This window comes from Oryctolagus cuniculus, chromosome 13 (assembly GCF_964237555.1).
Source record: "Oryctolagus cuniculus chromosome 13, mOryCun1.1, whole genome shotgun sequence".
NCBI classification, from domain to species: Eukaryota; Metazoa; Chordata; class Mammalia; order Lagomorpha; family Leporidae; genus Oryctolagus; species Oryctolagus cuniculus.
In genome coordinates, this window is record NC_091444.1 from 78527859 (window position 1) to 78551588 (window position 23730).

Below are 23730 nucleotides of genomic sequence, written 5' to 3' on the forward strand. Positions count from 1 at the left end.
TAGAACAACTGACAAAATATGTCTAGATATCACAGAAAAGAACAGATTTCTGACTTCTCTAGGAGAAAAACATGAGAAGCATGACAAAATTCTACATGTGAACTACTATTTTGTTGACCTTAAAAGAGAAAAGATTTGGAGATAACAACAGGAAATTATAATATGGACTTATGTTCAATGACAGGAAGAAGAAATTATAAACTACTTTAGAGTCAATTATGAAAACTATGAGTGTCTTCTATCATAGGAGACATTTGTGAGTACTGTAAGGATGAACAATCACATTTAACTCATTGTATCAAGAGGTTCAGCAAAATACTACACATATGTATTAACATAAACTTATATATCTATTAACTTTGGACATATGAAAATTTAACAATCTGAGTATAAGAGAGAAAACACAAAATATCTGCATTATCAAAATTTCTGAGGGTATAAAAGATGTTAAAATAAAAAAAGAACTGGAACGAAACCAATACTGAATGTCGTATTAATTTTGTGATACTTTTACTTGAAAATAAGAGTGATGCATCACTAGATAACAAAGTCATAGATTTTATAAGCCATATTTTGCAGTGAAAGGTCTTTTCTGGGTGACTGTAGGTTGTTAGATTCTAAGTTAGAACATGGAGCCAGGTACAGAATAGATGTATGTAAGCAGTTGATTTGACGGCAGAAAGCAGAGAGGAGATAGCAGTTAAAAGGGGCTCAGTGGTAAGACCAGCTTGTTTTACTAAAATTTACTGAGTGTTGATATGGGTCACAACACTATCACCCTAAATAGGTAACTTTCTCTCTCTTCCCCAGATTATTTTCATAGTGTCCAGTTATTATTGTTTTCTGTACCTAGGACTCTGCTCAAGACATCTGAAAGTATAGATACCAAAAGGAGGGAAGCATTCAGATATCTGACCACCAAACTCTTACCAGCTATCTTCTCCTACATTTACTCTGTCTTTATTTACTGTCCAATAGATGTTCCTGTGGCATTCTTTCATATGTACAATGCCTTCTACAAGCCCTTGAGCAATCAGTGGTTCTCTGGATCTTCCTACCTATTCTTATGGACCTGGGATAAATCCATCTTCTCATTGAGGTTTGATTCTTGACTGCTCCTTTCTTGATCACTTTTACCTCCCCAGATTCTTACTCATATTTCAACACTAGTCTCCTCACCTTTTTAATAAGACATCACTAACCATAGAGTCAATGGAGGGCCCCACTTGTCGTTCAACACAGAGGCTCTGCCTTGCAGAATAGTCTGCTCCAAAGCATAGACTGAACAGGAATGGGGGAAATTGGGCTCCTGCATGGTAAGGGTAGAAGGGAATGAAAAGCAGAGGGAGAGGAGGCTGAGAGTTCTCACCTGGTTGCAGACAGGCTTGTACTTAAGCCCTGGCTTGTTCAGAATTTTCTCCAACTGCTTGTGGTTGAAGTTGGACACTCCAATGGACTTGGCCAGTCCTGCATCCTTGCACTTTTCCATGGCCTATAAAGAAACATTGTGAAAAAACATATCCACAAGTCTCTAGAGTAATATAAAAGCATGATAACACCATTAAAAAGGACACTGTCAAGAGATTATCATGAAGAAAATGGGCACTGAATGACTTAGGAGAAAATGGCGCAAAAGTAGAGGGGGTGATGGTGACATTAACACAACAAATTTCTGTGTCCTCTTTAAAACCAGAAATTACTGAATGGAAAAATGCTCTCTTTGCCCCTAAGCCTTCTCTGACTGTGACTACCTAGTTTTGTCTTACTCCCCCACTGCTCCAGCACATTTACCCTTAACAATGGCGTAACATTTTATATTCAAGAATGTGTAACCCATTCCTTAAGTTGAATTGTAACCTGATGCCTCCTCTTTAGTTTTCTTTGTACTTACTCCTCCAAGTACTCACCTCCCATGTTGCACAGATATCCACTGTGTCAGATATTGTTTTCCCATGTTCATCTGTTGGGAACATCTCCTCCCCAGGCTACAATAGAAGTAGTCATTTTTCACTATGTCACCAGATTCAGGTACGGACACCCTAGCAGCATACCCAAATATATTTAGTGTGGGAACACTAAACCTCAATGAACTATGTGGAGCTACCTTCCACAGACATATTTTCAAAAACTGTATCACATATAAAGTGGTAAAGAACGTCACTATACTGCAGACTTCCTTTTCACATCTATTATGTATGTATTAATGAATACTATTTTCAAAACCCTAATTGTGTCACATGGATTTATATTAATTTATGTGCTTCTGTTCTTTTGTTTAGAGAAATGTCGCTCTTTCACTGTGAAATCCAATAGTTACATGACCTTGATCTCCACCAATAATAGATTGTAATCTTCAGCCAGGCTAAACACTCTCTCTCTTTCTCTCTCTGCCTCTCCTTCTTTCTGTGTAACTCTTTCAAATAAATAAATATTTAAAATAAAAGAATTGGCTGGCACCGCAGCTCACTAGGCTAATCCTCCGCCTGCAGCACCGGCACTCCAGGTTCTAGTCCTGGTTGGGGTGCCGGGTTCTGTCCCGGTTGCTCCTCTTCCAGTCCAGCTCTCTGCTGTGGCCCGGGAGGGCAGTGGAGGATGGCCCAAGTGCTTGGGCCCTGCACCTGCATGGAAGACCAGGAGGAAGCACCTGGTTCCTGGCTTCAGATCGGTGCAGCGCACTGGCTGTAGTGGCCATTTGGGAGGTAAACCAACGGAAGGAAGACCTTTCTCTCTGTCTCTCTTTCTGTCTAACTCTGCCTGTCAAAAAAAAAAAAAAAAAAGAATTTTCCCATAGCCATATATGCCACCAATGAAAAGGCTGAGACAAAAACCAATTAAACTTGTTGTAGTATTGTGGATATTTCTAGATACAAAGATATTTCCTAAAGTTATTTCAAGTGTGTACATTACTCAAGGTTTAGGCTCCTCATTTACATAATCCAATAAATATTGCCAAAAAAAGTTTGAGCAGTTTCTATACCTTCCCTATATTAAGCTTCTACAAATGTATCTGTATCCTTTACTCATCCATGAGAATTATGGCCACAGTGACTGCAGATGTGAAATAAATTTTATGATGTTAACCACCTACCTTCATTGCTATTGGATAATGCATAAGGTACAGATCAACATAATCCAGTTGAAGTTTTCTCAGTGACTGTTCCAAGCCTTTTCGGACCAGCTCTGGTCGAAAAAAAGTGCACCAAAGCTGCAGGGATTAAAGAGTGGGAGTTGTGTTGAATGAATACATTAGCCAAATGTCTTGATTTCTTTCGTCTAATGTTGAGATGTATTTTACTAGTTAAAAGTGATGAATATAGAGGGAAAATGACCCCTTCTTTTGGGCTTTCATGTGCCCTGACACAACATTAAAACTTCTCTATCATTTGTTTGGATATTACTCATAAACACACTAATCCATGGTGAATATTACACCAGAGTTAAATATGCCATCAATTATAATAATGCTATTATTTGGATTATGTTTGAAAGAGTTTACAAGGCAAAGAGATAAAAATATTGCAAAAGAAATAAACAGAAATAGTATAAGTGGAGAAGTCAGTAAATCTAGTAAAGAACACAATGGAAAACTTTAGCAACATACAAGAGAAATACAAGAAAGAATATATGGCCTTAATGAGAGGTCTTTTCAAATATCTCAGACTCAAAAATAAAACAAAATTTTTTAAATGAAAAAATAATACCAAGGATTTCTAGAATATCATTATAAGAGTACTTGGAACTCCTGAAGGAATGGAAAACAAGAATGGCTGAAAAAACCTAGCCAAATATAATAACAGCAGAAAATTTCCCATATTTAGAGAAAGTTATGGACATCTAAATATGTGTAGCTCATTGAACCCCAAACGGGTATGATCAGAAGAGATCCTCACCATGGCACTTTATACTCAAAGTTTGAAAAGGAAAACATCAAGGGAGTGTCCAAACATTTTCAAGAGAAAAGCACAAGGTCACTTTGAAAGGAAATCCCACGAGATTGATAAAAGGATTTCTCAATAAAAGATCTAAAGGCTAGGAAAGAATGGGGAGATAGTTTAAGTTCTGAAAAAAAAAAAAAACCTGTCAACCCAAAATACTTTACATAGAGCATCTCTCATTCACTAATGAAGGTAAAACAAAGACCTTCCAAGGAAATTTTCAAAACATTAAAAGAATTCATCATTACTCAATCAACATTGAAATGATCCTTATGTATATATTATGAAACATATATATTTATGAAGCAGCAGCAGCATAAAGAATGTGAAGGTAGAAAACCTACTAGTTGAAAGAATAAAGGATACTCAAAATGAACTGTAAGAATATTATGAGAAAAAGGCAGGACCAAGTAATTCCTTATGAATGACAAGCTTGAATGTAAATGGCCTGGATTCTCCCATAAAAAGTTACAAACTGGCTGAAGGGATAAGAAAACAAAATTCAACTGTATTCTGAATACAAGAAACAATCTTACCAGTAAAGGCACAAAGATAATGAAAGTGAAAGGATCAAGAAAGATATTTCATGCAAAAAGAAACCAAATACAGCAGGAATAGCTATATGTATCAGACAAAATAGATTGCAAAAGAAAAGCTTAAATAAAACAAAGAAAGTCAGCACTGATTGATCAAGGAATCTATTCAACTATAAGATATGATCATTGTAGATATATTTACAACCAATGTGAGGACATCCAGTTTGATTAAAAAGAAACAATGCATCTAAAGTCATAGACTACAATGCAATAATACTGGTGGATATTAACACAGAGTTTTCATTAATGGGCAGATCAACTAGTAAAAAAATCAACAGAGGTAATCTATACTATCAACCAAATGGACCTATCAGACACCTATAGAACATATCGTCCCACAGCTAGAAAAAATTATGGTATATATACACTATGAAATACTACTCAACAGAAAAAAATGAAATCCTGTCTTTTTCAACAAAGTGGATGCAACTGGAAACTATTATAATATTATACTTTAGTGAAATAAGCCAGTCCTAAGAGAAATACCATATGTTTTCCCTGATCTGGGTAACTAATAGAGCACCTAAAATGTAATCTACAGGAGTGAAATAGACATTTTGAAATTCGATGATTGTTTACAGGCTTTCTCTCTACTGTTGAGGAACAGTGTTTCCCCCACCCCCATACTATTTGCTGAACTCTTTACTTACTGTAGGGTTAATCTTATGAGAATAAAGTAAATTAAAAATAAATCTTTGTAAAATTAAGAATGAGAATAGCAGAGAGAGGAGGAGGGGATCATGCTGGCGGAAGTGTAGAATGAGGAGGATCACTACGTTCCTAGATTTGTATATATGAAATGCATGAAGTTTGTATGCCTTAAATAAAATTTGAAATAAAGTAGAATACACAAAATTCTCTAGGATACACAAAATATTAGGCCATAAAACAAGTCTCATATGAATCACATCATATATCTTTCAAATGAAATCATATCATATATCTTTTATTTATTTTTATAACTTCTTATTTTAAATTAAGTTTATTTTTATGATTAATACAGATATTAATATCACAAAGTGAAGGATTCATGACAATGTTCATAACATTGGGAGATTAGGACAGATTGTCTCCTACATAGTATGATTCATATGAAGCAATATTTAAAGCTATACACAAAGTGATATATCACTATAATTGTTATGCACTACACCAAATTCCACAAATAAGATATACATGTGATGTTTGTTATTCTGAGATTGCCTTATTTCATTTATCATAATGATCTCCAGTCCTATTCATTTTGCCACAAATGTCAGAATTTCAATTTTTTATGGCTGAGTATATTCCATCATGTATATATGTCACAGTTCCTTCATCCAATCATCAGTCAGTGGACATCTAGATTGAGATTCATCCTAGATGTCCATCGTGTACTTTTCATGACCACAAACAATAAAGATGGAAATTAACAACAAAAGAAATTCTGAAAATTATGCAAACACATGGAGACTGATCAACATGCTAGTGAAGCAACACAGCTCATACAGAAGGTCAAAACAGAACATTAAAAAGTACTATATTCCGAATACTATGAAAATGAAAACACAGGTTGTCAAAACTCATACAGCTAAAACAATGTTTATTACAGCAAGAAGTGCTTGCATTAAAAAAAATGAGAATATATTCAATAAAGAATCAAGAGGCAGGCACCGTGGCTCACTTGGTTAATCCTCCACCTGCCACGCCGGCATCTCATATGGGCGCCGGGTTCTAGACCGGGTTGCTCCTCCTCCAGTCCAGCTCTCTGCTGTGGCCCAGGAGGGCAGTGGAAGATGGCCCAAGTGCTTGGGCCCCTTCACCCACATGGAAGACCAGGAAGAAGCACCTGGCTCCTGGCTTCAGATCGGCGCAGCGATGACAGAAGCGGCCATTTGGGGAGAGAACCAATGGAAGGAAGACCTTTCTCTCTGTCTCTCTCTCTCTCACTGTCTATAACTCTACCTGCGGCCCGGGAGAGCAGTGGAAGATGGCCCAAATGCTTGGGCCCCTGAACCCATGTGGGAGACTTAGAAGAAGCATCTGGCTTCAGATCAGTGCAGCTCCAGCTGTTGCAGTCATTTTGGGAGTGAATCAGCAGATGGAAGACAATTCTCTCTCTCTCTACATCTGCTTCTCTGTAACTCTGCCTTTCAAATAAAATAAAATAAATCTTTAAAAAATTAAGAATATCCTTTACAGAACCAGAATTCAGAAGGGTAGGCAGGCATTGTGGCACAGCACATTAAGCCTTGTGCAGTGCTGGCAGCCTTTATCAAAATGCCCATTCAATTTCCAGCTGCTCTGCTTCTGATCTAGCTACCCAAAATGTGCATGGGAAGACAAAAGAACATGGCACAAGTACATGAATCCTTATCACCAGCATTGGAGACCTGAATGGAGTTCCTGAATCCTCGTTTGGCCTCTCACAACCTGGACCATGAGGGTATTAGAGTGAACTAGTGGATGGAAGGTCTTTTTCTCTCTGTCTTGCCCTCTCTCTGTCATTCTACATTGCAAATAAATAAATAAACTTTAAAATAGTTACTATGGAAACACAAAAGCCGTGAATATGCAAAGCAATCCTAAACTAAAAAACAAAGCTAGAGGCATCACAATACCAGATTTTAAGCCATACTACAAGGCTATTATAACCAAAATATATATGGTATTGGCACAAAATAGACATGTAGGCCATTGGATCAGAATAGAATCCTCCAAAACCAATCCACAATTCTGTAATCAATTAATCTTTAACAAACTTGATAAAAGATTTGTAGAGAAAGGACAGTCTATTCAACAAATATTTTTTATTGCAGAAGTTTGAAGTAAGACTCTTATCTTACTTATAGACTATAGAAAAAAAATCTGAAGATGGATCAAGTATCTAATTTTAAGACCTGAAATTAACAAACTACTTGATCAAAACAGTGAAAATGCTGGAAGAAATTGTCCTAGAAAATGATTATTTATGTAAGACTTCAAAAGTACAGGAATAAAAGCCAAAACAGACAATTGGGATTTTTATTAAGCAGAGAAATTTCTGCACAACCAAGAAACAATTTAAAAAATCCAGAGAAAATCAAAAGAATAGGAGAAAATATTTTCAACTATCCATATGATAAAAAATTAATAACCAAAGTGTCTAAGAAGATCAACAAAAACAACAACAAAATAGTCCTGTTAAGAAATACTCAAAGCATATTAATAGATATTTTGCAAAGAAGAAAAATAAATGGCCAAAAGACACACAAAAAAATTCAAATTTCCTAGACATCATGAAAATAAAAATTACAATGAATTATTATCTCACTACAGTTAGAATGTCTATTAACAAATTAAAAATAATATCAATAAAAAGCTGGAAAAGTTGTGTAGAAAAGGGTTCTTCAATTTGTGGGAATGAAATTAATACAACTATTATGGAAAATAATATGGATATTCTTCAAAAAACTAAAACGTGTCCACCATGTGAGTCAGCTGTCACACTTCTGGAAACATATCTCAGGAAAGTAAAATCAGCACATGAAAAACATTGGCACTCACATGGTATAGCAGCCCAATTCACAAGAGCAAAAAAAATAGTGAACATAAATGTCAGGACTGGACAGAACTCAGGACTGGATAAACAAACTGTAGTTTATAGAAATGATGAAAAATTTACTTAACCATAAAGAAGATTAAAATTCTGACAGTGCAACAAAATTGATGAAATTGAAGTTCATATACAAAGTGAAATAAGCTCAACACAGAAAGACATCTGCCACAGGTTTTTTCTTTCATTTGGTGGTTAATGTATAAAGATATGCAACTTGTGTAGATGTCACATTACATGGCATCACTGAATTTTAGCACCTACATGACAATATGCCCTACTGTCTTCAATATATGATCATTTCTATGAATCCCACATCTTGTGATATTTTATTATTATTTTTAAGAAAAAGATAGTGTATATGTGTATGCATGTATCTACATATGAGGTGATTTTGAAAAAAATGGTAAAATTGTTAAAACTCAAAATTAAATGTAAAAAGTAATAAAAAAGAAATGTGTGATTTAAGTAGAGAAATAACTACTTATCAACAACTAATTACCAAATCACGGTTACATTCACACAGACCTCATTTCACTAATTAACAAACTTACACCTCAAATGTTCAATACCTTTGTTGTGCAGAATACATCTTCTCTCTTCACAGTGCCATCTGCAATCTTGCTTCGGATGGCAAGGCCTACTTCCTCTTCATTTTGGTATGCATGAGCAGTATCAATATGGCGGAAACCAACATCTATAGCTATTTTGGCGGCCTCCCCAGCTTCACTCTTTGGAACCTAGAAAAGCAACCAAAAGTGTTATTTGGAGATCCATGTGATTAGATTTAGTTCAGGCATCATCAGTAATCCTCACAACAATCAAGTTTTTTTTTCTCATGTCTTGAATAAGTCTGCATTTGGGAATTGAGGTTGCTATCTATATAGTGAATTCACAAAGCAAAGTTACTACTGGGGGAAATTAAGTGGAATAAAATATGGAAAAAATGCAGGACAAGCTTCTGTGCATCCTCTCCCAGTGAAATAAACAGAACACATTCAATTCTGTAAAAACTGAATTTGAAAATCTTTGCAAAAGTATCTGTAAAGAAAGCTGTTTATTTAGGCTCCATTCCTAAGATTCTTCATGGAGATTGTGTTGCAGAGATCTCCTCCACTAGCCCACACACATATTCTAGTCCCTAAACAGGAAAACTCCAGCAATTATCCAAATATGTTAGAGAATAGGGAATATATGTGTTCCCTGATACCGATTAGGGGCAAGATTGAAAATAGGCAGTTAGTAAAATGGACAGCAGGATATTAGTTAATTCTTCTCAATACAGCCATTTTGTATATCCTCTGCAACACCCCCAAAAATAAATAAATACTAGCAGTTAAAATGTATACTCAAGGGACCATGTTGTGATGTTGCTGGTAAAGCTGCCACCTGCAATACTAGTGTTCCATATAGGCATTAGGTCAACTTCCAGCTGCTTCACTTCTGATCCAGCTCCCTGATAATGTGCCTGAGAAAACAGCAGAAAAGCCCCCAAGTACTTGGGCTCTTGGACCCATGTGGGAGACCCAAATGGAGATACTGGTTGCTGGCTGGCCTGGTCATAGCAGTCATTTGGAAAGTGAACCAATGGATGGAAGACCTTTCTTTCTGTCTCTGCCTGTTTTCCTGTAACTCTGCTTTCTAGATAAATAAGTAAGTTTTAAAAATCTATTCTCAAAGTATATGTATACATTTTTTCACATGAGAAATTAACCGTATTATGTAAGGGATTATTAATTTCATTGTCACCCCTTACAAACAGGCCATTTCTTTTACACAAGATCAAAATAGAGCAAAAAATAAAATGATAAGCTTTCCAAAATTGGACAAAGATTTGAACATATTTGCTATAGAACAAACAAGTAAATGAAACAAACTCTTTTCCATTTATTTGAAGAAATTGAGAGGCTGACATTAATCAACGCAGTAACAGTGAATAGACACTAGGTCCTGCTGCCCTCTCCTGAAACCAGCCCAGTGATTTTCCTAGGTGTGAGGACACTGAGACATTTACAAGGGCCAAAACTTTACCTGGTGTCCTTGATCCTTCTCTCTCCTCATGTCACCTCACTCTGAAAAGTAACTAAGTCTTGGAACGTGTCTTCAAAATATTCCTTATTGATTTCCTTACGTTTTATACAAGAATAAACTGGAAGTTCAAATTTGGGGTAAACAGTTCCATGTCATACAATTACATAATCAGAGGATAATATCAGTGTGTGAAATTCCCTCCATGATGTTCAGTTTAATTGAATATGACCATATACCATATTCCTTTAAGTTCTACGTTTGTTAACAAGAATGAAGAATTTACCCGTTTTTATTAGATTCCCATTTCCCCCTAACATGACATTGTATTTTCAGGCAGGCAAGTTTCTCAGAAGTGAGACTAGTATAAAAGAAAATTGTGCTTTACGCAAGTCCAGTCATTACTGTGTTAGGTGCTTAGGTTAACCCTTGGGCAAAATAGCATTGCTCTCTTTCATGTTCTGTGCATTTCCTTTCCTTGCACCATTACTTATGCAGAAGTGGAAATATTTCTTGAATTAAGAACAAATCAGAGCAACCAATACAACTGCAGTCAAATACCAGGCAAGCAAGTTAACAGTTTTGTTGAGGATTGGTTTTCGTTACCAAAGTGAATAGACTGAAACCGAGAGCAAAACAAGTATCCAGGATTATCTGCAAGGGACCACAGGAACTGACAGGCAGAAAATAGTGTGACTAAGTTCATTATTCTGCATGAAATAGCTCTAGCCGGGAGATCTGGCCACCAAAGTGAAAGTTGCAGTAACACAGGAACTGGCTGACTTCAAAATCGAGGTCACCTTCCGCCCACCCAAGATCTATTTTCTTTTGTCCTGCTACTGCAAAGCAACTCAGATTACCTCATCAGGTGCATAGGTTCCAAATCCCAGTACAGGAATGGAGTGACCATCATTTAATGTCACACGCTGATGTTTGGGATCCATTGTTTCACTCTGCTGGCCAAGCGGACTCTGTTTATATCTGCTGCCTTCACGGGGTTAACAGGAAGTCCAAACCCTAAACTGCCTGTCTAAAGGTCAATGAGTTATGAGAGGAGTGAATTTAAAGCGGTACTCCACTTTTAAGCAGACACTTAGAAACAGTTGAATATTTTATGGAAAGAGAATTTTTTTTATTGTAGATAAAAAAGGAACAATTAAATCTATAAATTTTCACATTAGAATCTCTCACATATTGTAAAAAAAATTGCAAGAAACTGATCAAACACATACTGCATTTTTTAGACAACAAATTGACATCTATTTTGTTTATTTTTGTCATGAGGAAATCCCTTCTTTTTTTTTTAAACTTTTATTTAATGAATATAAATTTCCAAAGTACAGCTTATGGATTATAATGGCTTCCCCCCCCCCAATGACTTCCCTCCCACCCGCAACCCTCCCCTTTCCCGCTCTCTCCCCCTTCCATTCATATCAAGATTCATTTTCAATTTTCTATATATATACAGAAGATCAGTTTAGTATACATTAAGTAAAGATTTCAACAGTTTGCACCCACATAGAAACACAAAGTGAAAAATACTGTTTGAGTACTCGTTATAGCATTAAATCTCAATGTACAGCACATTAAGGACAGAGATCCTACATGAGGAGTAAGTGCACAGTGACTCCTGTTGTTGACTTAACAAATTGGCACTCTTGTTTATGGCATTGGTAATCACCCTAGGCTCTTGTCATGAGCTGCCAAGGCTATGGAAGCCTTTTGTGTTCACCGACTCTGATCTTATTTAGACAAGGTCATAGTCAAAGTGGAAGTTCTCTCCTCCCTTCAGAGAAAGGTACCTCCTTCTTTGATGACCCGTTCTTTCCACTGGGATCTCACTCACAGAGATCTTTCATTTAGGTTATTTTTTTTGCCCCAGAGTGTCTTGGCTTTCCATGCCTGAAATACTCTCATGGGCTTTTCAGCCAGATCCGAGTGCCTTTAGGGCTGATTCTGAGGCCAGAGTGCTGTTTAGGGCATCTGCCATTCTATGAGTCTGTTGTGTATCTCACTTCCTATGTAGGATCGTTCTCTCCCTTTTTGATTCTATCAGCTAGTATTTGCAGACACTATTCTTGTTTATGTGATCCCTTTCGTTCTTAGTCCTATCATTATGATCAATTGTGAACAGAAATTGATCACTGGGACTAGTGAGATGGCATTGGTACATGCCACCTTGATGGGATTGAATTGGAATTCCCTGGTATGTTTCTTTTTTTTTTTTTTTTTTTTTTTTTTTTTTTTTTTTTTTTTTTTTTTTTTTTGACAGGCAGAGTGGACAGAGAGAGAGACAGAGAGAGAAAGGTCTTCCTTTTGCCGTTGGTTCACCCTCCAATGGCCGCCGCTGCAGCCGGCGCACCGCGCTGATCCTGGCAGGAGCCAGGAGCCAGGTGCTTTTTCCTGGTCTCCCATGGGGTGCAGGGCCCAAGCACCTGGGCCATCCTCCACTGCACTCCCTGGCCATAGCAGAGAGCTGGCCTGGAAGAGGGGCAACCGGGACAGAATCCGGCGCCCCGACCGGGACTAGAACCCGGTGTGCCGGCGCCGCAAGGTGGAGGATTAGCCTATTGAGCCACGGCGCCGGCTTCCCTGGTATGTTTCTAACTCTACCGTTTGAGGTAAGTCAGCTTGAGCATGTCCCGAATTGCACATCTCTTACCTCTCTTATTCCCACTCTTTGTATTTTTTCTTTTTTTCTTTTTTTAACTTTTATTTAATAAATATAAATTTCCAAACTACAGCCTTTGGATTATAGCAGCTTTTTCTCCCCATAACCTCCCTCCCACCCGCAACCATCCCATCTCCCGCTCCCTCTCCCATCCCATTCACATCAAAATTCATTTTTAATTATCTTTATATACAGAAGATCAATTTAGTATATACTAAGTAAGGTTTTCAACAGTTTTCACCCACACAGAAACACAAAGTGTAAAGTACTGTTTGAGTATTAGTTATACCGCTAATTCACATAGTACAACACATTAAGGACAAAGATCCTACATGGGGAGTAGATTCACAGTGACTCCTGTTGTTGATTTAACAATTGACACTCTTATTTATGGCGTCAGTAATCACCCGAGGTTCCAACGCCAATCTTATTTAGACAATGTCATAGTCAAAGTGGAAGTTCTTTCAAGTATCATTTCCGAAATGGAAAGACTTGAAAGTCATTACTCTCCTCATTACAACAATAATAAGCTAAACAAAACAAATATCAACAGCTTCTCTGGGCACACTAAGGAGTTGCAGTTACAATGCAATGAGCACCCAGGACCTGCTTATCTGGAACAGAGCCCTGGCTGAAGCACTTAGAGGGTAACTTTGTGTGAAGGCAATTGTACTCAGTGGCTGGAGGCCATTTCTACCATGAATGGGAAACTCCCAGGTAACTTGGACTTAGGGATCCAATACTTTGCTTTATCTTGAGGAATCCCACCAACTTTTCACAGTAGAGGGCTTAGAAACATCATTTATTAGCTATGACAGGGAAGATGAACAGTAACCATTGTGAAATAGGATGAAAACCATCTTCTTATTTAAAGGCTTAAATGTGAATCGTTTAAATATATTCATTAAAAGATAAAGATTGACAAGGTGAGTATAATAACAATATTCGGCTACCTCTTGTCTTTTGGACATTCACTAAATATACTGATTCAGACAAGTTCAAATAAAGTGATAGCAAAAGATATGTTAAAACTAATTGAAAGAAAGCTGGAGGTACTACACTAATTTCAGATAAATGGAATTCAGAACAAGGAAAATTATCAGAGACAAACAGGAAGATTACCTAATGATTAGGCAGCCATTGCTTTAAAACCTAGCAAATTTGTGTATACACCTATTTCAGAACTGCAAAATACACTTCAAAAACCTACAGAATGAGGGTGGGCATTCTGGCAAAGCAGGGTACGCCACTGCTTGGGACACCTGTATTCCATTTTGGAGTGCTGTTTGGAATTCTAGATGCTCCCCTCTCAATCCATCTCTCTGTCTTTCTGCTGCATGGTTGACCAGGATGGAATTCCTGGCTTAAGCCTGCCCAGCTCCAGGTATTGCAGCCATTTCAAGTGTGAAACAGTGAATGGAAGATCTCTCTCTCTTTCTGTTTCTCTCTCTCTCTCTTGCGTGCGCGCGTGTGCTCTCTCTGTCTCTCCCCACTCCTGCTCTACCCAGACACCCTAACTTTCAAATAAATAAATATTTTTTAAAAATTGACAAAATTTCAAGGAGAGAGAGAAAGTTCCACTATTATATTTGGGAACATCAATCTTCCATTAATTGGCTGTTCAAAAATGCAAAAAACCAGAAGCATAAATTTGGCTTTAATAGCCTTATCAATTACTTTGGTCTAATAATATTTACAGAATTCTTTGTCCAACAAGATCAAGCTTCCATGGATGGACCACAGTCTGGACAACAAAATACACCTGAAACTGTGAATGTTCACAAAACACATGAAGAATGTTCCCAGATAATAAATTTTAAGAAACTGTAGCAAGAAGAACAATTGAAGCATGAAAAAGAAAAGGAAGGAAATCCCTTCTAATCACACTTTTTTTGAAACAATTAATTGTCCTATGCTACGCACACAAAACACATGCAGGGAATTAAGCAAATGATTAGTGAGCAGTTTTTCATCATTTACCCTCAATTAATGACCAGAAGTTAAAACTGAGGAGGTAGCAACATGATGTTAGCTGAGTAGAAAGCTCTAGTGATTGTTCTCCACAGACACCAATTTCAACAGATATTCACACAACAAACCACCTTCCCATAAGCTTTGGAAGCCAGTAATATAATGAAGGAACAGCACAGAAGCTCCAAAATGCAGAAGAGGAAGAGTGCAGACTCAGTGCCAATGTGCTGTCCTAAGTGGTTGCAGCTCCTACCTCATCTGCTGCAGGCTGGTAAGGCCATCTTGATGGGAAAATTAAAAAAAAAAAAAATAAGAAGGCACTGCTACAACCCTGACTGCAAAGAATTCCACAGTCCTGACTTGCTATAAATCCAACTGAGAATGACATTCCTGCATTCTAACAGGGCCAAGTGAGCCTCATGGGTCCGGCTGGGTCTAACAGGGCAGTGGTGGCCACAGAACCCAGTCTAATACAGCCCTCTCCACTTCAGTGGACAGTAGGTGCAGAGCAGCTTGGACAGGCAGCTCCTAGGACTCTGAATATAAGAAGAAATGCTCCATCATAATTGGGAACCATACTCTTGCCCACAGCTTCCCCTCCCCAAATCGCATGAAAAATTGCAGATTGTGCTGGGTTGATATGCAGCTGTGTAGTCTGAATAGAGAGGCTTAGAGCTCCCTGCACACAGGGGACTGATCTCTCAGTGGGGTCAGAGGGTGCAATACACAGTGATTCAGTGCTCTGGGTAGTGTTCACATCTGGTTGGAAGAAGGGACTCAACAAGCCAGTAAGCTTCAACAAACGTGTCCTCGACTGACATTAGCCAGATGTGTTCCACCACTCCTTTATCAGGTAGAACTCTGGGCTATTGATTGTTCCACCCATGAACTTTGTCTAGAGCTGCCAAGAACTTCCACTTCCCAGGGACTTTCAATGGGCTGTTTGTGGTGAGCCTAAACAGCACACAGATAGTAGCGTAGGACAGCTTATCCCACTGCTATAAAGACAAAATCACCATCACATATCCAGCCACTCTCTTGGGCAGGGATTATACCACCTCTTCCACTCAGCATTACTAAAAACCATGCATCAGGGATGTAGGCAGCAATTAGGATTCCTTATGCCCACCCAGCTGCTACAGCCAGGCCTAATCTTACAACTCCAATGCCAGACCCACAACACCAGCAAGGCCTAATCCTAACATCTGAGTAGCTCATCATACCAACCTTTCTTTCAAGAGACAGAAAGAGACCTGCATAACAGGAATCTCAGTAACAACAATGAACCACATGAAGAGCCCAGATCCCAACTACAGGTACCATCCATTGAGCGAATAAAGGCATAGGAAAACTATACTAGAAAATCTAACTGGAACTAAGGATAAAGCACTCTAACAAATCAAATGCAGAGGTACATCTCCGGGATTGCAATCTTCAACTAACAAAAGCCATTCTCCAGATGTGATAAAAATAAGTGATTCATCAGATGCACAAAATCCGCAAGATGCACAAGAAATACGTACTCAGAAAGAATATGACTCTCCAAAAGGGACACCAAAATACATGAATACTGAACTGGGAAGAACAGAGATTGATGAAAAGCCTGAAAAAGAATTCTAAAGAATGATCTTAACGTTAGTTACTCAAAATTACAAAGAAAATGTTAAATAAAATTAGGAAGTCAGTAATGACATGGATTAGAAATTCAGCAGAGATACAGATACTGAAAAGAAATAAAAATTGAAATACACAATAATTTAAAGAAAAATAAAGTGAAACAACAGACACAGTGAATCAGCAGAAAAAATAACTGATCTAGAAGACATGTCTTAAAATATCTCAGTAAGAAAAAAAAGAAAAAATTAGAAAGAAACACTGTTCAGGATATGTGGGATACCATCAAACAAGTCTTAGCAATACCTGAAAAAATGAAATGGTTAAGAAAACTTAGTCAATGAAATAATAGCAGAAAAAATTTTCCAATTTGGAGAAAGATATGAGATCTAAATACAAGAAGCATATAAAAAATCACAATTAGGCATGATCAAGAACGAGCCTCACAATCACAAATTATAGTCAAACTTTTTTTTAAAGATTTATTTATTTGCTAGAAAGTCAGAGTTGCACAGAGAGAGAAGAGGCAGAGAGAGAGAGAGAGAGAGAGAGAGAGGTCTTCCATCCGTTGGTTCACTCCCCAGTTGGCCACAATGGCTGGAGCGATGCCAATCTGAAGCCAGGAGCCAGGAGCTTCTTCCGGTCTTCCATATGGGTGCAGGGGCCCAAAGACTTGGGCCATCCTCTACTGCTTTCCCAGGCCACAACAGAGAGCTGGATAGGATGTGGAACAGCCAGGACTTGAACCAGCGCCATATGGAATGCTAACACTGCAGGCAGCGGCAGTGTTACCCGCTATAACACCGTGGTGGCCCCATAGAGTCAAACTTTCAAAAGTAAAACATAAACAGAGTATGCTAAAAATTTGCAAGGGAGGAATGCCAGGTCATTTTTTTTTTTTTTTTTTTTTTTTATCTTTTATTTAATGAATATAAATTTCCAAAGTACGACTCATGGGTTACAATGGCTTCCCCCCCCATACCGTCCCTCCCACCAACAACCCTCCCCTTTCCCACTCCCTCTCCCCTTCCATTCACATCAAGATTCATTTTCGATTATCTTAATATACAGAAGATCAGCTTAGTATACCTTAAGTAAGTATTTCAACAGTTTGCTCCCACACAGAAACATAAAGTGAAAAATAATAGATGATTTTTTTAAAATGATGATGAAATCAGATCAGACCTATTGTCATGTTTAATCCCAGTGAGAGTCAAGTTGGGAATTGAAAATTTCTTTCTTTTTTTTTTTTTTTTTTTTTTTTTACAGAAGATCAGTTTAGTGTACATTAAGTAAAGATTTCAGTCGTTTGCACCCCCATAGAAACACAAAGTGAAATATACTGTTTGAGTACTCGTTATAGCATTAAGCCTCAGTGTACAGCACGTTAAGGACCGAGATCCTACATGAGGAGTAAGTGCACAGTGACTCCTGTTGTTGACTTTACCAATTGACACTCCTGTTTATGGCATCAGTAATCTCCCTATGCACCAGTTATGAGTTTCCAAGGCTATGGAAGCCCCTTGAGTTCTCCGACTCTTATCTTGTTTAGACACGGTCATAGTCAAAGTGGAGGTTCTCTCCTCCCTTCAGAGAAAGGCACCTCCCTCTTTGAAGAGCCAGGTCATTTTTAAAAAGAATTCTCATCACTTTGACAACAGATTTCTCAACAGAATGACTTATTACCTTGTTCAATAATACTCTATAAAATGTGAGACTATATTAAATAATTATGAATTTTACAGTAGTTGGATAAACTTTGATACATTAACAAATAATATATTCCGAAGCAAGTAAAAACAGAATATATTAACCAACAATGTTTTAGTATGATTGAAGGTTTCTGCATGTTAAGTGTAAAGAGTATAAACTGTATCACAATAAGTAATATTACATTATAATATATAATATAATTATAATATATAAATATAATATAATTATGATATATAATATAATTGTATTATATATAATATAATATAATATTATATTAATATGCATTAAAAAGACAGCCATATAGATATAGAATATAAGGGACCAGCATAGTGGCACACCAGGTTAAGCTCTCCTCTCTGTATCTCCATTTGTCTTTGTAACTCTGCTTTTTAAATAAATAATTAAAACTTTAAAAAATTGTGATAGGGTACTAGTTACATTTATGAATTGTCCACTGGATGAAATAATGATCATCTCCTCTAATATACTTTATGGGAGATCACTGCGCTGTCCTATTAGAAGATTCTGCATGAAAGAGTATGTCTTGGCAAATAAAAATAAACATTAGAAAGTCAAAACCTTATTCAGAATTGCCACTGCCACAAGGAAACCCCATAAGCTTAGAATCTTCAAGCAAATTAAGGATAAAGTATAGGGGAATTATCTTTTATATAGAAGAGTAAGTGACTAGAAAGAAAAAGGTGATAAAAGAAATGAGTTGATAACATGATGAGGAAGATTTTCCAAAGTTCACTGAATTCTGAGAGGGCATGTTTCTAAGTCTGTTTAATCCTGTTGATCTCTGAGGGGAGCCTGAGGGGAAAGAAATGTTGACTCAAGTTTGAACAAGACACATTAGTACTCACTTTGTGCACTTAGCTCATTATTATCCAAGGGTCCCCACATTTAAAAAGAAAGATTGCTTTGTATTTGCTTTTCTATCTCAAGGAATTCACTTAGAAAGATTTCAGATGTATGAGTTGTTTATCTTTCTTGAAGTGGAGTAGAGTAGTAAAGGGTAAAGGGATAGAAAATAAATGACAGAAATAAGATAAGAGTTATCAGGCAAAGTGCACCTAGGTGATGATGACAAAGATCTTTCCTTATTGTACACTCTATCAAATCTTGATATTCTCAGGTAGAAAACAGCTTCCATTGAGAAAAATTCAATGCCATTCTTATCTCTCTTTAAGGTTTTGGACCTTGACTTGCTTGCATAGGAAAGTAATAAAAAATTAAAGTCTCAACAGAAATTTCTTCTATGCCTTAGCACAATATTAACTGACTTGTAGCTTGTTTATTGGTACTCTGTAGCAAGAAGGTTCACATGGGAACCAAGATGCCCTAAAGAATACTGGCTTGATTCTGGACAGAGATATGAAACAAGAGCTTTCCTATAGACCAGAAACCTAGAACCAGAGTTCTACCCTTGATCCAAGAGAAATATGAGTGGTGCCCAAGAAACACCATCATGAATACTGCCAATGTTTGTCTAATTGCAAATCCACTCCAATTATGCTCTTTTTACAGCAGTTTGGAGTCAGTTCTTTTTCTCATGATGATGATGTATTACCATGCAGACAATAAAGGGGATGAGCAAGGCAAGTGGCAGTAGATTTTATTGAGAAACAGAGACTCCTGCTTCTCAAGATGGGTCCCCAAGGCAGAGGTCCATCAAGATTTGGGTACTGGGAGCTTATATAGGGAGTGCATATCAATCAATCAATTCTTCCACATAGTTTCAATACGTCAGGGGTCAGCTTTGTTTTTTCTGCCTCTTGCAAACTTGTCATGGTTCCTCACAAATGTTTCCATGTCCATCACGTGGGAGATGTGACAGTTGAAACATACTGTTGACTTGACCAGTTAAGGCAGTTTATGTCTACCTGATGGAGTGCTAAACATGGAGACACACTGCTCTGTGGTGCGTTCTGGTGTGATGTCGGAATCTAGTTTTTCATACGGTTACCTATGGGTAGGGGACTCACTGTGTTCCTTATCAATCTTTTCATTCTGGGGACAATGTATTTTGTCTAATCAGTGACTGTCAGGTTTTATACAAATACTGGTTCCTTAATCCCACAAGGCCCTTTTCTAATTCCCTATTAGCCCTTCTAACTCCTCACACTCTTACTACTTATGACTGAGGCACTTCATTCAGGCACCACTTACTCATTAAACATAGAAGGCACATTGATTATGGCCCGTGAAACTTTTCACATTTGTAAAAATTATAAATTGATTTAAGATATATTTTACTTGTTTGAAAGCAGAGTCACAGAGATAAAGGAAGATAGAATATACTGAGAGAAACAGAGACAGATACAGAGAGAGACACAGAGAATTTCCATCTACTTGTGCACTGGTCAAAAGATTCAGGGTTGAACAGGCCAAAGGAAGGATCCTGGAACTTCTTCTAGGTCTCACATATGGTTGGTAGGTGACCAAGCAATTGACCAATCTTCCACTGCTTTCTCAGGCACATTAGCAGAGAGCAGAATCAGAAGTGAAGCAAGTTACCTCCAACTGTACTAATATTGGATCCCTATGTCACAGGGGGAGTATTCAACTCACTGCACCACAACACTGGTACCTAAAATGATCATTTTTAATTTAGGCCAAAAATCATAAGGATAGTGAGTAGAGTATTAGTGAATGTGTAAAAAATGCAGTCTTGCTTTTTATCTCTTTCCTTGTTATTGTTGATAGCTGTCATTTTATCATTTGTATGTAAAAATACATTTTATACATTTTTAGTAGTTTAACATTCTTAATCATTTGTTTAACAAAAACAAATACAAAGCAATCTCTCTTTTTAAATGTGGGGACCCTTGGATAATAATGAGCTAAGTGCAGTATAGCAGAATTGTGAAACACCAATTCTGCTGATTAGTAACATAATGAAGAGAAGGTTAGACTGGCTATCTGAAGAAAGATTGCAGATGACACTGTGACAAATCAAAAATATTATGTACACACTGTAGTTATGTTCAAATTTATTTAATGTAATTTTATGGAGATGAAAATTACATGATTCAATCAGTGGTTTGGAATTGTGCTCTTAGTGCAACATTTTATGTATATATCTTAATGTCTTAAAACTGAGTAAAAACAGAAAAATGAGAGCATTCTCATCTTTAGGTTGTCCAAATTTATGATTTCTACACAGGGTCAGCTTAATTCCCCAAGATATTTTGAGATAAAACCATATTCAACACATTTTATTAATATTCTTATGGTGCCTAAATTATTAACCCAACAATATCATGGGTATGTGTATAATATGGTATTTGGATTTCCAGATTAATGCAGATGTTCAAATCTTGAAGTCTTGTGTTAAGGGTGAATGAGTTTGAGGCTGGTGCTGTGGCACAACAGATAAAGCCGCTGCCTGAAGCGCCAACATCCCATATGGATGCTCCACTTCTCATCCAGCTCTCTGATATGGCCTGGGAAAGCAGTAGAAGATGGCCCAAGTGTTTGGGCCCCTGCACCCATGTGGGAGACCTGAAAGAAGCTCCTGGCTCCTGGCTTCAGATTGGTGTAGCTTCGGCCATTGCAGCCAGCTGGGGAGTGAACCAATGGATGGAAGACCTCTCTCTCTCTCTCTCTCTCTCTCTCTCTCTCTCTCTCTCCTTTCTCTCTGCCTCTCCATTTCTCTGTGTGTAATTCTGACTTTCAAATAAATAAATAAATAAATCTTTTAAAAAATGGGTGAATGGGTTAATGCTAACAGTCAACATATTAGGGTTGAGCTTTAGTCTGATTATGGGATCTGAAGATAAGTGTTTGAGAAGTGATTTCACTGGATTAGGTAACCAACATGGAGTGCCATGATCCATGATCGAATCATGATTCATTAAAGACAAACACATGTTCTCGGAGGATGACCATAATTCCTGTCACTTGGCTTCCTGACTCCTCAAATGATCCTCTTTCCATATTTGTTCTGCCATCAGCTGCTGACAAATGAACAATTATTCTTAGAATGTGAATCTCCAAACTCTAAGACAAAATAAGCCTACCTCAGGCATATAGCTTAAGTGATATATTTTAGTTAAAGTAATGAAATTCTATTACAATATGTATAAGAAAGAACATAGATCTAATTATCTGTTTGATGTCTTCGGATAATATATCCTCCATGTATAAGGTGGGGCAATTGACTATGAACAGGTTAGATAGGTTAGGCTGAAAGAAATCAAGAATTATGCTGTTTTTTGTGTTTTTCTGGTTTTTGTTATTTGTGGATTTTTTTTAAACTGGAGTTAGTAGTTTGCAAACTTTAGCAAAATACCCCTCTATTAGATGAAAAAAAATGGATGAAGTATTACTCTCCAATTTCATTCTCTAATGTCTTTATCTCTGCTTCACTTTCCATCACCCTGGTTGATCTAATCAGCCTTGGAAAGATCCCTGGCAATTTCAGTTGGTTGTTGACCTCTATATCGACTAATTTCCCAGTGACTCAGAAGCTAAGCCATGTGTGTTATCAGAACTATTCCACTGCTGCTATCAGCATGACTCAGCTTTACGTGCACAGTAGAATTAAGATTTTCTTAAGAGGTTGGAAGAGAATTCTAAAAAATGTTTTCTTTAGAAATACTTCATTTGCTTTTTCCTTCTTCTCAGCATTTCAATAGGTTTGCTTGACTTAGGTCTCACCCTTTGTCATGGAGGGAAGTTATGACCTTGGGGATATTATAGATTCTTGGTCCGTAACACTTGAGAGCCTCTTTCGAGTTTTCCTGAAATGGGGAGGATTCAATGCTCAGGATAAAGAGGTTTTAGAAAATGGAGATATTTTGAGGCTGGTGCTGCAGCATAGCGGGTAAAGCCACTGCCTGCAGTACCAGTATCCTACATGGGCACCGGTTCAAGTCCTTGCTGCTCACGTCCCATCCTGCTCTCCTCTATGGCCTGGGAGAGCAATGGTAGATGGTCGAAGTCCTTGGATCCCTGCACCCATGTAGGAGACCCCAAAACTGCTCCTGGCTCCTGGCATCAGATAGGCACAGTTCTGGCTGTTGCGGCCATTTGGGGAGTGAACCAGCTGATGGAAGACCTCTCTCTCTCTGTCTCTGCCTTTCAAATAAATAAATAGATCTTTTAAAAAATAGTATAAAAATACTGCAATGATGGTAATGTGAACACTGATTAGACAATAAAAAAATCATTTGTACTCAAAAAATTGTAGGTATCTTGTTACTGATATAGAAGACATTTAGCTGAGGTCTGAGGTAAAAAGCCAGGGACAAAGTGCTCCAGTGATTCAGGTCTCACACTCAGAAGGAGACTCAAGTCTGATGTACATAAGAAAATGCAGCGCTAATATACTGAAGGACATTCCTTGGTTTAAATGCCTTATTATTAGAAACAAGATAGAAAAGTTGAAGAAAAAATAGGATGGCAGTTACAGCTGGACCCATAAAGCTACAGATATCAACTCCCCTGCAAGAGAAGATCATCACTGACTAACTGATCTGAGTGCAAAAGCCTGAACAAGTTTCCCCTATATCAAAGGACATAAACGATGAGGCAGCCTCCCCTAATGGATTCCTGTACAGTAGCCCTTTCCCCTGTAGGTGGTTTCCATTGTTTCAATAAAGTTTTCTTTCTCTTTTTGCT

At 37.5% G+C, this 23730-nt stretch overlaps 2 protein-coding genes across 2 annotated transcripts in view; both read right to left on the reverse strand.

Moving 5' to 3' along the window:
- The window catches only part of LOC103345168 (aldo-keto reductase family 1 member C3-like), a 226041-nt gene that overhangs the window by 140914 nt on the left and 61397 nt on the right, over positions 1-23730 (reverse strand). The window lies entirely within an intron of this gene.
- Positions 1-23730, reverse strand: part of PGER4 (prostaglandin-E(2) 9-reductase-like) — a gene marked incomplete at its 3' end in the record, with an annotated part of 144885 nt that overhangs the window by 8283 nt on the left and 112872 nt on the right. The window contains 5 exon segments of the mRNA NM_001278867.1: positions 1370-1492; positions 1908-1985; positions 3089-3205; positions 8678-8845; positions 10994-11077. Of these exon segments, the coding sequence (NP_001265796.1) occupies positions 1370-1492; positions 1908-1985; positions 3089-3205; positions 8678-8845; positions 10994-11077 (570 nt within the window).